We start from the raw sequence: 14,294 nt of genomic DNA, 5'->3' as shown, positions 1-14,294 counted from the left end.
CGTCTAACTGCTGCCCTGCTGAAGGTTCATATCAGTTTTTCTCAAAACGAGGACTGTGTAAATTGCCGGTGTATCGCTTCGTTTTTCTCACTTTTCTAAAACTAAAATTAAATAGCAATGAACCTGCATTTCAATTCTGAAAACTTAAGTTTTACTGTTTTGACAGTATTTTAAACTATGACTGATTAAAATGGATTATTTGTCACTTTTAATCCACTGTAATGTTAAACGGAATATGTACTGAGCTGTAACAGATTGTGGTTTTTTCTGAATGACATTTAGCCCTTAGCTTTTCGCAGCTGTCTGTCACTGTCACCTGAGGGCTGTTTGCGTGTGGGTGAGTGACAAAGAGAGACACAGCGCTTTGACTTGAAGACACCGTCACAACGAATACAGAAAAAAAAAAAAACGAAATTATAAGACAAACATGCAGTTTTGAGTCTGCAACCCTGAGGTGAGCCAGCTTTTGTCAGCTGGGTTTTTGGCCGCTGCGCTCAGTTACACCTGTGTTTGACAAGTCTGAATGTATATTTAGCTCCCTGCTTTTATCCAGAGGAATCAAAGACCCTTGTGAAAAAGCCTGTGAGTGAGCCTTAGATCACGAGATTGAGCAGCGCCTTTCTTTGCTTTTTTTTTTCCAGCTAGTTTTCTGTATCCAGCCTGGGCGGTAGAGGCATGACGCACCAGAAACTACCAGAAACTTCTCCAAAGTTCTGCCAAGGTGTCGGTAGCTCAGGCAGCCGGCGGATGAGCGGCGTGACTGAAGCCCATAGAGATGAGACGCAGTCAAGAAAGAGAGAGTTTTGACTCTCAACCCTTTCTATCTGCTTGTCTGCTCCACCCACTTTAGCCTGTCTGAGCCAATAGGATGCAGCAACAGTGATGCTACCTGACAGCAACAGATGACTAGGTATTGTCCTGTTGTGTGTGTGTGTGTGTGTGCGTTTGTACTTACATCAGCAGTCAGCCATCTCCCCTGTTATTTGGTCAATGGACGTGGGACGCGGTGGACAGGAGGAGGAGCAGCTCTGTCTGCGGTACAGTGCTTACTAAGGAAAACTTGCTTGATTACCTTACACAGACGCACATATACATATATATATATATATATATATATAAACAAAAAACACAGCTGACTGAAGACAACCAGCTGCCGTTTGGACGTTTTCCTACCGAGACACAGCATGTGGGAGGAGAACTTTGATACAGAGCAGTAAGTCACCTCTCCAAAACAAATCAGACGTTTAGGCAGATTAGCGACAAGGGTATCTCAGTCAGAAATTAATCCATTAATCATTCAAAATTGTGAGGCTTGAACTGAATAACCGCAAACACAAACTGAAGTTGGATGGCAGCATTTTTCTTCTGACTCAGTTGATACTTAGGAAAAGCTTGAAGTAAAAGTTTAATTTTAATTTCCAGTTGTTAGATTTATTTTTAGATAAGACAACACTGAATTAAACTCTCACCAGAAATGCACATTCAGTCACTGTTAGCACTGGTCTGTCCTTATGAGTTCACTGGGTGTTCCTGTAAAATGGCTCACAACTAACCTGTAGGATACGTTGTCATCAATGTTTATTTGACTCTTAGGGTGGATTTAACTTGAACTTTTCGGTTGTCAAAAGGAAACCAAAAACAAATTCCTAAAAACACGGGAGATGCAGTTAGCTCAGCGATTCTGATTCACAATTCCTCAAGTCGATTTATGCCACTTGGTTCTTGGAAAGGGGAGGAAAAGAAAGAGGAGGAAATTACTGAAGTGAAAAATCAATCAGTCGATCATTTTAATCAACTAAGCAAGCGCATAGCAACATCAGTACAGACCTATTGCAACTTTCTGAGCTGCCAGTCGCTAGTTTACTTTGAAAGAGTAGACAAACTTGGTTGCACTCATCCAAAATAGTGGAAGTTAAAAGTGTTAAACAAGCTAGCTAAGCGACGTTGGACTTCTGTTCAGTATCCTGACTCAATTTAGGAAAAGTATTGATTGTTGTTAAGTATAAACAACAAGAAGATGCTAAAATTCATGCGCGTCATGCTCCGCTAATAACTTCACCGCTCCAAGTTATACGTTAGCCCACCTGACACTCCACCTTCAAACTAGCCATTTTAGCATTTAGGTAGCTAGGTAAGCTAGTTAGCAAGCCCTCTGACCTCCAAATAAAATGAGTGCCGGAATTATCAGTGATTAAAAGGTATTAGTGTCTTATATTTAATTTTTATTTTTTACCAGAGTTCCTTTTTCGCTGCTTTGGCAGTTGGCTAAATGCTCCAATTTTTTTTTTTTTTTTTTTTTTTTTAAAGAAGGTCTCCCACCGGGAAATGTTTGGAAACCTGTTTATCTACTGGGGTATATTCTTGCTAAAAGTATACAGTTTGTGTAGGTAGTATACCGTGTGTGTGTGTTTCTGTGTGTCTACATGTCGACTAGTGAGGTTGGCCGTAAGATAGACTACTCGCCAGTGTCATGGCGGGAGTACTTTGAGCAGATGGAGGATGTGAGCGTCGGGTTGGCCGACAGCGGGGACGTCTTCAGGATTTACAAAGCGGGGAGCGATGGACCTCTGCTGGTTCTGCTGCATGGAGGGGGACACTCGGCCCTGTCGTGGGCCGTCTTCGCCGTGAGCATCTGTAGTAGCAGTTGACTGGTTCACTGAATGACTGACTGATCAATTGATTGATGGTGGCTACATCCCAAAAATCAGCAGCGTGTCCTGGTGTTTTTCTGTGTTGCAGACAGCCATCGCCAGCAGAGTGACCTGCAGGGTACTTGCCATGGACCTCAGGGGTCACGGTGAGGCAACATAAAGGAAAAAAAAGGGTTTGGTTATCTCTTTAGTAATCTTTGACTCTCATCTTTGACAGCTTCAAAAAATACAAATGCCATGACATACAGTATATGCAAGGAATTGGGGCTGTTTAAATTGGAGACTGTGTTTGACCAGGGCTAGTATCAATGGTTCTGAATTGGAATAGACTATGTGGAAAACAACAATTATGGGAAAAATCTGCCAAATACTGGAAATACTTGGAATAACTAAGCTCGGGCCAATATAGCAAAATGTTTCGTAATCCTTCTTGTACTAGTATTACTGAATTTTGTACCACATATTCAATCACCCTGATTTAAAGGAGCAGTGTGTAGGAATTAGGGAATCTAACGGCAGAAATAGAATATATTATTCATAATTATGTTTTCATTAGTGTATAATCACCTGAAACTAAGTATCGTTGTGTTTTCTTTAGCTTAGAAAGAGCCCTTCATATCTACATAGGGGAGCAGGTCCTCTGCCACGGAGCCCTTCATGTTGCACCACCAAATCTCTACAGTAGCCCAGAATGGACAAACCAAACTTTTGCGTTTTCCTGCTACCTGAAGGCCACCGTGGGTTCGCCTACAGGCTTGGAAAGGGAGGGGTGAGGGGAGGAGTATTCAGTTGGTTGCGATCTGCAACCTCACCACTGGATGCCACTAAATCCTACACATTGGTCCTTTAACAGTAAATTAATGTATCTGCATGGTTTCAGTGGCTCAGTGTTTTAGTGCTTCTATATTTTCAGACACTATAAAGAAATTTTAGTTGCATTGCTGTGAGACTTTGTTCTCTGTCAAGGTGCCACTCTGGTCCGCCAATCAGATGACTTCTCAACTCAAACCATGTCCAGGTATCAGCGCACAATACTCACAAAAACTCACATCATCCAGCTTCCATTAATCCTCCCATCTCAGATTAACAATATCGTCCGAGCAAAAGAGGGTAGTTCTTCTCGAGCAAACACCCACAAATTTTCTTGTAAATTCTTTCAGTGTATGTCCAAACCAACTGTTATGCTACCGCACATATTGCACGGCTACTGCCGGTGATGCTACAAATACAGCTCCACCTTCTACTGTTACCACTCTAATGGTTATAACTGTCACCGTCCGTTATCATCACTGCTTTCCCCCCATTCCCCTCAGCGATGTAGCCAATGTGATTCGGGCCTGCTATGGTGACACTCCTCCCCCCATCGTCCTGATTGGCCACGGAGTTGGTGGGGCGATCGCGGTGCACACAGCCAGCAACATGCTGCTACCAACCACTGTGGGTCTGGTGGCCATAGACGTCGTGGAAGGTAAGCGTGTGCAGCGTCTGAGTATTAGAGAGTAGGGAGCAGCAGATGTGCTCCAAAACCTACACATTTTATTTTTGTGGTTTTTTTTAGTTGGGATATTTAGATGTTTATGATTGTACTCAATCGGTCTTCTGTTCCTCCGGCAGGCAGTGCGATGGATGCACTCCACAGCATACAGAACTTCCTGAAGGGAAGACCCAAGTCCTTCAAGTCCATGGACCACGCTATAGAGTGGAGGTGAGAGTTCAAGGCCCCATTTACACTTTTCAGGTGTCTCATATCCTGATAAAATACAGAAAACACAAGGGGCTCTTTGGTAGCAGAAATGCCAGAACAATAATAATCTAACCAGTTAGTTAAAACAATTAACACTAAACCTTTTTTAGATTGGATAGCTATCCGATCCATCCAAGAAGCATGAAGTGACTGTGCTGGTTTGAAATTAGACTTGGTGGGAAAGGGGCATGAGTTAAAATGGGCCCATGGGCCGGTTTATGATCTGCCAGAACTAGTTCTTACGTTGTGTGACCACGTTGGAAAGCACAAGTGTTTATAGCTGATGCCGGCTGTGATGGGGGGGTGATGTCATTTAAAAACAGGTGAAATTATGCTATAAGCTGGCGTGGGTGAGAAAATCGGACCATCCGTTTAAGAAGTTTACAGACACAGACTCCCCTTAATCCGATGTTGGAAAGTTGTATGGGGAGCGGGTTTCCGAAGCTATCCAACCATCCAACAAGCAATTTTCCAACTCATACAAACGACTTGGCCCAAGAGCTGATTATCCAGCAAACCTAGAATCAGACTAAAGCCAAATTCACACTGCACTGGAAAAACAATACTGGGATTGTAATTTATCATTGTATAGTTATATTCAGAAACAGTCCTTTTACATTTGTCCTCCATCTTTTAATCACATCTCAACCACTGACTGTGCTGGCACAGACCAGCTCGGCTGGGGTCAAAGTTAAATCAATCTTGAATCTTGAATATGGCTTTACGATGTATTAAAATCTGTTTTACTGGGATGTCTCTAAGACAAAGTTGGCCCAAATGCTTCTAACTGGATCAGTAACAACTTACTTTTCTTCGTTACTCTCCTTTCAGCGTCAAGAGTGGACAAATCAGGAACCTGGAATCTGCCAGAGTCTCGATGGTTGGCCAGATCAAAAGGTAGGCTGGCTCTGATTGGTGAGTTATCCTGTGATTTTCACCATCACTCCCAAGTTTTTAAATATCTGAGTAAAATATGTCCTGTAATCGTTACCCATTACACCGTGTCTACAGAGGCAGCGTAGCGTGCGCAGCATGTTAGCAGAGCAGCAGCAGCAGCAGCTGCAGCTCTGGTGATACCACCGGTGTCTACACAGGATGCGTTCGGGCACAGTATTGAGCTGTAGGTGACCCACGTTTTCGAAACACTCAGTGCCCATATTGTAAAAACATGCTTCAAGCAGACATTTTGGCCAAATAGCACGGGTAACACCCGAGACCCGAGTCGTTACGTGTAGACATTCGGATTGATTAAAGTAGGAGCACATTTGTACTGTCAGACACATGTAAGGACGGACGAGCATAAAATGCAGCCGAAATGCTTTCTGCGTAGACATGGCATGGTGTTTCCACGGCAAGAGGAATCCAGAGTCCGGATTACTGACTTGCATCAGACTAAACCCTCCAGGACTGAGATCCTTTAAACCTGAATTGCTAAGATAATTTCCACCTCTCCGCACGCTTACTGTCCGTCAGATGTGAGGTGGAGGAGGCTGACACTCTGGAGCAGCCCAGCCCGGTGACTGACGTGGTCGTCGAGCGCAACGAAGAGTTCTACGATCAAAGCTACGTCAACGACAAAGAAAACGCTGCCTCAGAGGTGAGCCTCAGCCAAGGCCAGGTATGAAAACGTCTTCACAGAAACATTGTTGTACCCTGCTTTAACCTTTGTTAACCACTGACATCAATCTATGTGTTCTGAGTGTTTCACATTTTCAAGGATGTATTCTATTCATTGTCAAAGCACGTTTCTCTCTTTAGTAATTTAGTCTCTACCTGTGATAATGTGTTGTTTTACTTGCCATTCCACTGACTTAGATTCACTAGGGAACCATACCATTAAAAGAGCAAACATACAAATACCCATACATATGGCTGTTTGCATTATTTGTCATTGATAGGACATTGCTGAATATCATTCATTTGTATTAACACCCAAGTTAAACCTTAATTTCTAAACACGTGTGCAGATTGGCACTGCTTTACTGGGGAGAAAGCCGCCATTGACTTTCAAATTATCCCCTCATCGACATTCATTTATTACCCAAACCGCAACTCCTAAACTTTAATTGTTCTCATAAATTGAAGCACAGACACGCACATTAACAATACCGATTTAACTTCTGAATCCACTGACCTTCATTTATTTGTCAGCTTTCACCACTTGTCCCCAGCACAGGCAGACGGACACTTGATTTGTACATTGTAGCCCGCTCAACTTTTTTATATTTCCTGTATCTCAGATGCATCCACACACCCAAATGTCTTATGTCTTCTTCCTGCTTTTTCCTGGAGTATTACGAAGGTTATTCACCGACTACCCTGTTTATCTTTGCGTACGCATGCCAGACTGTGTACAAGTGGCGTATAGACCTGTCAAAGTCAGAGAAGTATTGGGATGGCTGGTTTAGAGGAACGTCCAACCTCTTCCTGGCCTGCAACCTACCCAAACTCCTCTTATTGGCGGGTAGGTATTTGGAGATCTCTGTATTAGATGGTGTATATTAGCGAATGTAAACTATTACTTTGAAAAATATTTTTGATATTAATGTCCAACCCTAATTTTTTGTTTAATGCCAGTATTAATTTTGTTGTCTCACAGCTGAGAAAACTATCTCGATGTTTCACACTTGACCTCAAGCTGCTTCTCTTCCCAGGAATCGACCGGCTGGACAGAGATCTGACTATTGGCCAGATGCAAGGTAGGACATTTCCAGACACCAAAACAAATGCACCCCTTTCAATGATCTGGGAAATTCTTTTACGGGATTGGTCACAACATTAACTTGCAGAATCAAGTTGGGCTTGGAAGGAAATTCGCTTTAATGTATAAAAAGGAAAGAGGTCAGCGCTGTGAAGTTCGAGTGTTATGTTGCCTCGGTATACTTGGATCCGGCCCCTTCAGTCAGTAGGCTGCAGGTAGGGACGCACAGGAAGTTTCAAGGGCAGCGAGTCTGTAGGAGAGCCGGTATCAGCAGCAGTCGAGTCGAGAGCGCGTAACTTTGTTAGACAGAACTTGGTTGGGTTATTAAAGACGTTTAAAGTTGCAATGCTTCCATTTATATGACTGGAATTTAGTTTGGTAACGTACTGAAGCCGCCTTGTCAGAAGGAGGTGAAGCCTTTTGGCAGTGTTGGACTCTAAGTGCAAGCAATATATGCGGAGGTAGTGCGTGTAGACCCGGTACAAAACGTGAAGAAGCTGAAACCTGAAAAAGAATCGCCACAAAAGTATGTTTGATTTTTTTTGGTTTTTTTTCCCCATCACTGACACGGAGCAAAAAGTAAAATATCACCTTCAATATGCCAGGCCTCCACAAAGACGAGGGGGAAAGAAGCAGAAGTCATCAGGGCTGATGGGAAATGTAGTCTTGGAGAAACAAAAAGGCCTCATGTAGAGACACACTGTGATACTGGGAACAGCTGACATTCTTTTCACACTGGGTTTCTACACTAACTGTGAGGGAAAAGGTGAAGGACGTCTTAGCTGCTCCAGAGTCGTCTCCGGGGACACAGGCATACATTCGCACTCAGACAAACACAGATACACACACCTTGCGGTGGCAGTTCCTCTCCAGGGACGGCTGGTTCTGTCAGTCAACAACCGCGCTGGAAGTGACAGCCCAGGAGTGTGTGTCCGTGAGAGAGAGAGAGAGAGACTCAGAGTGTGCACCTGTCTTGCTGTTTTTATCCAGGTAAATTCATGATGCAGGTGCTGCCCCCCTGTGGTCACGCAGTACAAGAGGACAAACCAGAGAAAGTAAGAACAAACCTGCCAATCTGTCCACATACAGAATGTTACTGTGAATCCTAACTCTACATGAACACTCTCTAGTATCTATCGTTGTCTACTAAAACAACGATTTTTACATTTTTCTACTGGGGTTGAAGCATTCAGGCATAAAACAAAGCTTTGTCTCAGCCTAGGATGAGTATGTAGAGAGTAAGGTAAAAGAAGCACTAGCACAACGAAAAGTTGGCCATGTTTAGTAAGGCTAAAACCCTTTTCCTAAATCAAAAATCCACTCAAAACTCTTCCCTGAAGAGTTACTACTATTACAGGAAAAGTCTGGCGTATTCTGTATGTTTCTTATTGTCCACAAATCCCATGAAAAGGCCAAAACCAACGATTAAAGTATCCAATCATAAACAAGTACTGTGTATGTATCCGAAGCCTGAAAAATGTTGTCAAAAACTATTGAAAACTGTTTATTTTGACTCAGTCCCCCCCCCACACACACACACTACAGCACCAAATGTGGATTAATCCGCTGCTTAAAATAGTCCCCAACAAATGCACTATTTCCCCCTGTTTGAGTGACCTTTGCTAAAAACATTGCATAACAGTGCCTCGACTGTTTTCGTAAATTATTTAGTCCTCTGAAAAAAAAAAAAGGAAAGAACCTGTATATCTGTGAGCCATTTTTAAAAGTTTACTTCTTCTTCAGTAGGAACCAGTGGGTTTGGGGCTGAAAACCACGGACAAGGTAGGGTCAGTAAAGTATTTAGAGATGGACTACAACGTTGTTGATTTTGGTCTGTTCCAGGATTTGTTGGCAACAAAAAACACAGAATATCAACAGCCTTATCCGTTAAATATGTATTAGTAGTATAATAAAATACTAATAGTACTAATTTTGAAGCTAAAATTACACCGACACAAAGAAGCATATTTCCCACTTACCTTTAGTTGGTATGTAGCTTTGCAGATAATGTAGTTTCTGTTTTACGGGTAGAGATATTCGCATCTGAGCTTTCTAGTCCCACCATGGAGGTAAATGGAATTAAAGCAAATTCAACATAAACTGATATTACGAGCCTTTCTAATTTTTTTTTTTTAACCCGTTCTCTCCACAGCCATCAGTGAAGTTTCATGTAACCACCTAAATCAATTGCTCTGCTTCGTCTGTTTGCGTGAAGGTGGCTGAGGCTGTGGCCGCCTTCCTGTTGAGACACAAGTTTGCTGAAACCAGAAGAGAAACCAAGAGGTAAAACATTCAGCTGGCAAAAAAAAAAACTGCAAATTTTGCCAACCGGGAGCCAGAATGTCTCGTTCTTTGACCTCGTACAGTGGTCCCTTCCTTTCAAAGCTCCCTCGTTTATTATCCCTGCAAACAAGAGCCGAACTAACAGCCTCCAAGTCCTCCAACTTTTTAGCAAAACTTGAGCTTGTACCTGAAAACCTGAAAAATGTTCTCCTGTTTCTGCAGCTCCAACTCTTTGACGCGATGAGATCTGCAGGTAAGATGCTGTTTAAATACCTAAACCTGTTTTAAGTTCTGTAGCACTGTAGTACTGAAACGCAGAACAGACATCACCTCTGCAGTAGAGCGGCAGTGATGAATGAACTGAGTGCTTGACCTACAGAAAATTAAATGGTGACAGTTTTGACATTCGAGTAATTGTTTCGGTCATTTTTTTTCAAGTAAAAAAACAGCAGAAATTCAAAGGTTTCAGTTTCTCATATGTGAATATTTTCTATGATAGCAAACTGAGTATCGTTGGGTTTTGGCCGTCTTGTCCGACAAATAAGGGCATCGCCATGGTAACTATTGGAAATTGTGATGCCTACATTTCATGGAGCAAACGGTTCGTCAGTTAATCAAGAAAAATACCTGGTACCTGCGAAGATTGAAATAAGAACATTGAAAGAAAGGAAAAATCTTGATTTTTAATGATTTCTTTAGTACCAAATGTTGTCAATCTGGAGCATGACGGGGGGAAAGGAGACAAAAACATTTTTTTTAGTTTCTAGATATGATTAGTGGATAAAATCTTAACTTTCACACCAACCAGTTTACATAGAAAAAAGTATTTGGCTTCAAAACCATCTATCAACCATTTAAAAACACACTTTACTTCTACAGGCCTTCGTGCTTGTCTTGATTATATACTGCACTTTTAAACACTTTCTCCATTTCTCATGTTTTCTTTCAGATCGGCAACAAGGAGCTACAGATTCAGAGATGACTGCTTCCACACTTTAGAGCTGCTCGTAACATTTGGCCTCAACTCCGCTGTGCTCTTCTCAAAGTTCCTTCACTTTGCCACTATTTTTATCTGTAACTACCTGTATTCTGCTGTAGCCCAAGAGCTTGACGTAAATCTTGAAATCTTTAGAAATTCAGCTGCTGTATTACCATCCCGTCAAAACCACTGCTTATGGTTCGTTTCCCGGTTGAATAAAAACAACTTTCCTTTCTGTTTGATTTCACTGAACAATAAATGTATATGAACTTCTCCGTCCTAAAAAGCCAAAATGCAGTAACTACCTATTAAGAGCACAATCGGACTTTTTGACACGTTGCTATAGAAATGTGATATTAGGTGGAAAAATACAACTAACAGCATGTAAAAAACCAAAATGCTGACAGTTCGGCTAGTTCCACCTAGCTGGTGCGACAGCTAATTTACCCATTTTTTTCCTGTTTCCTGTAGTTGAAAAATCCATTTTGAGGCTCTAGCATCTTAATAAGTGAGATTGTTAAATGACCTAAATAATGCAGCAGCTGTATGTAATCGCAATGGGAAAAAAAAAAAGCAACACCAGATAAACGCCAACTAGCCTAGCTTAGCGGAGTAGCAGTTACTACCCTCTCTGCAGCTTGAGACTCTAGAGAAACCTTTAAATAACATTTTTAAATGTATTTAATCAAGGATGAATTTATTAAACTAGCTCAAATGAACAGCAAAGTTGAAGAAGTTGATGTATTTTGTTTATAAGTTCATTTTTATTTATTTAAGTAACAGCCATTTTTATCCTAGTTTTAAGACTTTCTCGCTGATTAGCGGTAAACTGCTAGGCGTAGCGACTAGCTAGCACTTATACTAATAGTAACTGCTAGCTAGGTAGCTGAAGTTAAAATGATTAACGACGTAAGTGAAATGATATTGAAGACTTAAAGTTTTATGCCATTTCCTTACGCTGACATTGAAGTTGAACTAACGTACTGCTAAAACTCGGGTGCATACGTGGATGGACAGTCAAAAACAAAACATTTTCTTTCAGAGATGAACCTAGTTTTACAAATGACTTTCAAGAGGGTGAATGGAGGAAGACGTTTTCTTTGTGTGAACATTAAAACAGAGAGCGCTACATGCTAATGCTTTCTTTTCCTTCATAAAAAATAGGAACATTCGAGACGTCTGGGCCTCCAATAGGGTGCTAAAGGGACGACGTATTTTTGTAGGCCAACCCGGAAGTTAGCATCACCCTGGTTCCCTCGACAAAAAGCCATTAGGCCTTTTCCAGTGGCTTTTGGATTATTGCAGAAAATAAGGTCTGTGACTAATAAAAGTTTGTGGTACGTTTTGTTCAGCAAGATGATCTTCACAAACGAAGACCACTTTTTAAGATTTTTGAAGCCTAAGTACAATCTTTAGTAAAAAGCTGATGTTAGGCTAAAAACGAACTACACCACGGTCATGGCATCAACATCACCACCACTGAGCTTACCTCTTCTAAAAAAAAAAGCTTTTCATCTCATAAAGTTAGTAACAGTTTATGACTGAGAGTATAAACACAACGAGGCTGTAAAGGCGGACTGGTGAGTAGATCGGTTTTCGTGTTTGAAATTATGACACTTAATGTCCCCGACACTCATTTAGCCACTTGTTAGCAGCCCCCTTTTTTTTTTTTAAAAGCTTACAAAAAAAGTCACAAGTGGGTTATTTACTGACCTAATTTATGCCGTAGCATAAAATGTGAAAATGACTCGAGCTTGTGGTAACACAGACCTTATTTCAGGCATCTAAACAAAAATTCTGAAAAACCCATCGACTTCGAGCCGGAAGTGCAAAAATGCTTAGTTCCGGGTTTTGGGACTCGTTCTTGCAGCACTCCATTGTTCACCACTATCAACAGATAGATTTTTGTTCTGTTATTACTAATAGATGGTGATAAACATTTATTTTTTATCTCCATTTGTCTGTTAGACGTTCCTGGATGTATCTGTTGTTTACATACCGTGTGTAGCATTAGCGCCTATTCAGCGGCGTCATTAGACGAATGTGTTCTTTGTTCAGTATAAAGTTCGCTGTGATTTATTTCGCTGTCTTCGTGTCTTCAATTTATTATTAGTGATATTTTTTACATTTAGTTTGAAAATAAAACTAAGAAAACACTGGCACTTAGCCCTTGTACCACATTGAAAAACTTACCAAAGCGCATTAAATTCAAACAAATAATCCTCATAATTATGTATATTTTAGTGTATAGACAGACATTAAGGATTTTGGTTTTATTCTACAACCCGTACTTGTTTTCCCTTCCCTCCATTTTCCATTATTTACTGTGACTGCATCTTGAAGCAATTTTACAGCTGCTAGATGCTTGAAACCTCTCGATATTGTGCTTTGCATTTGTGCAACACACGCTGCTTGAAAATGAATGGTTGTTTTCGCCGACAAAAAACAGCAAAATGCGCACAGAAATCCATAAGTTAAAAAGTGTGAACGTGCTGATGGAAAATGTAGTCACTTCCATCATCGGGAAAACACAAACAAGAAAAATATCTCCCCATTTATTTTCAGACATGACACACAAACACCAGGCTGGAATATCAGCAATAAAATTTTATTTAAATTCTGTCCTGAATCGGAGCACGTGCAACAACTGAAACACATAATCAACATGGCATCACGCAGCCTTGTATTTACACGTGTATGTAGGTGTGTCTATTTTGTGTTTGCGTGCACAGGACAATCACACAGACAGACGTTCTGAAAACCATTAATATCGTAGAAACACACGGGACACCACATCACACCCTGCTGTCATGGTAACTGGGGGGTTACCACGGCCACAAGCGCGTCTGATCATCTCTCTGGAAGGATCTGAAAGTTTTGTCTTGGATTCATTCTTCTATCGCTGTGATTAAATGCAAAATTCCTTGTAACGTATTTAAATCCTCCTACTTGCATGTTCACGACTGATGCTGCTTTTATAGATAATATTTAGGGGATGAAGATTATACTCCCAATGGGATTAGAAACCCCAGGAAAGAGATCAGGAATTACAAAACAAAATTACAATACTGTGGACCGACTGCTTTATTGGCCATATTAAGGATTTGTGGTTGAATATGGACCGGCAGGGCTACACATCTCTCCTTGGTTTTCCAGATTCTTTTTCAATTCGGTTCACAAAATTTTCCAACACCCTCTCACAAAACAATGCCGTACATTTCCAACACGGTGGAGGGCAACAGAAGAGACAAGGGAGGGAGTAGAGGGGCGAAGCAGAAAACTAAAGCAAAAAAGGTGAGTATAAAGGTGGAGGAGAGAGACAAGAAAAGACTTTAAGAACCTTCCAGAGAAACGGTATTAAAGTGCATCAACAGAGGATGCCGCGTAACCAATCAAAACACAGCATCCAGGGAAGGCGGCCAGTTGGCCGGCAGAGAGGAGGGACGGGGAAGAGCAAGAAAACCAACCGGACGTCATGGCTGGCAGTGACATGCGGGCCCCGTTTTGAAACGCACCGAGGTCAACGTTTGACCATTTGATCTACAGAATCATTTGGAGCCCTGTTCTCAGACGACTAAAGGCCACTGCCTTCATACTAGAAACAGAAAAGAAAGATCTTATCTCGTAATTAATATCTACTATTATGAGATATAAAGTCATGGTTGTATCAATGGTCATATGTAACTTGTAGTTAAGACTTCCTTACCTCACATTTATGACTAATTATCTCATTATTACAGGATCATTTCTCATAATTATGAGGTACAAATCGCAGATCTCGTAAGTACGAGATGGGTCCTCGAATTATGAGATCTGTGGATCTTAATTACAAAATCGACGACCGTCGTCACTATAATTAAGACACGTAACAATGTTGTGCCAATCATATTTACAAAATACTGGTCATTGTTCAATAGTTATGAAAGATTTTCTTCG

The 14,294-nt window shown here is 41.3% G+C and overlaps 1 protein-coding gene across 1 annotated transcript; it reads left to right on the top strand.

Annotated features, from left to right (window-relative positions):
- Positions 1-1,184: 1,184 nt before the first annotated feature.
- Positions 1,185-9,630, top strand: LOC120797275 (protein phosphatase methylesterase 1-like). Its single transcript, XM_040140805.1, has 13 exons — positions 1,185-1,213; positions 2,426-2,624; positions 2,740-2,797; positions 3,618-3,669; positions 3,965-4,119; positions 4,266-4,356; positions 5,227-5,292; positions 5,869-5,992; positions 6,742-6,859; positions 7,050-7,094; positions 8,087-8,151; positions 9,312-9,379; positions 9,602-9,630. Exons 1-13 carry the CDS (start codon positions 1,185-1,187, stop codon positions 9,621-9,623), a joined length of 1,092 nt encoding a protein of 363 aa, XP_039996739.1. The 3' UTR covers positions 9,624-9,630.
- Positions 9,631-14,294: the final 4,664 nt, after the last annotated feature.

The sequence above is a fragment of the Xiphias gladius genome, chromosome 12 (genome assembly GCF_016859285.1).
Source record: "Xiphias gladius isolate SHS-SW01 ecotype Sanya breed wild chromosome 12, ASM1685928v1, whole genome shotgun sequence".
Lineage (NCBI taxonomy): Eukaryota > Metazoa > Chordata > Actinopteri > Istiophoriformes > Xiphiidae > Xiphias > Xiphias gladius.
This window is presented reverse-complemented; position numbering and strand designations above follow the sequence as displayed.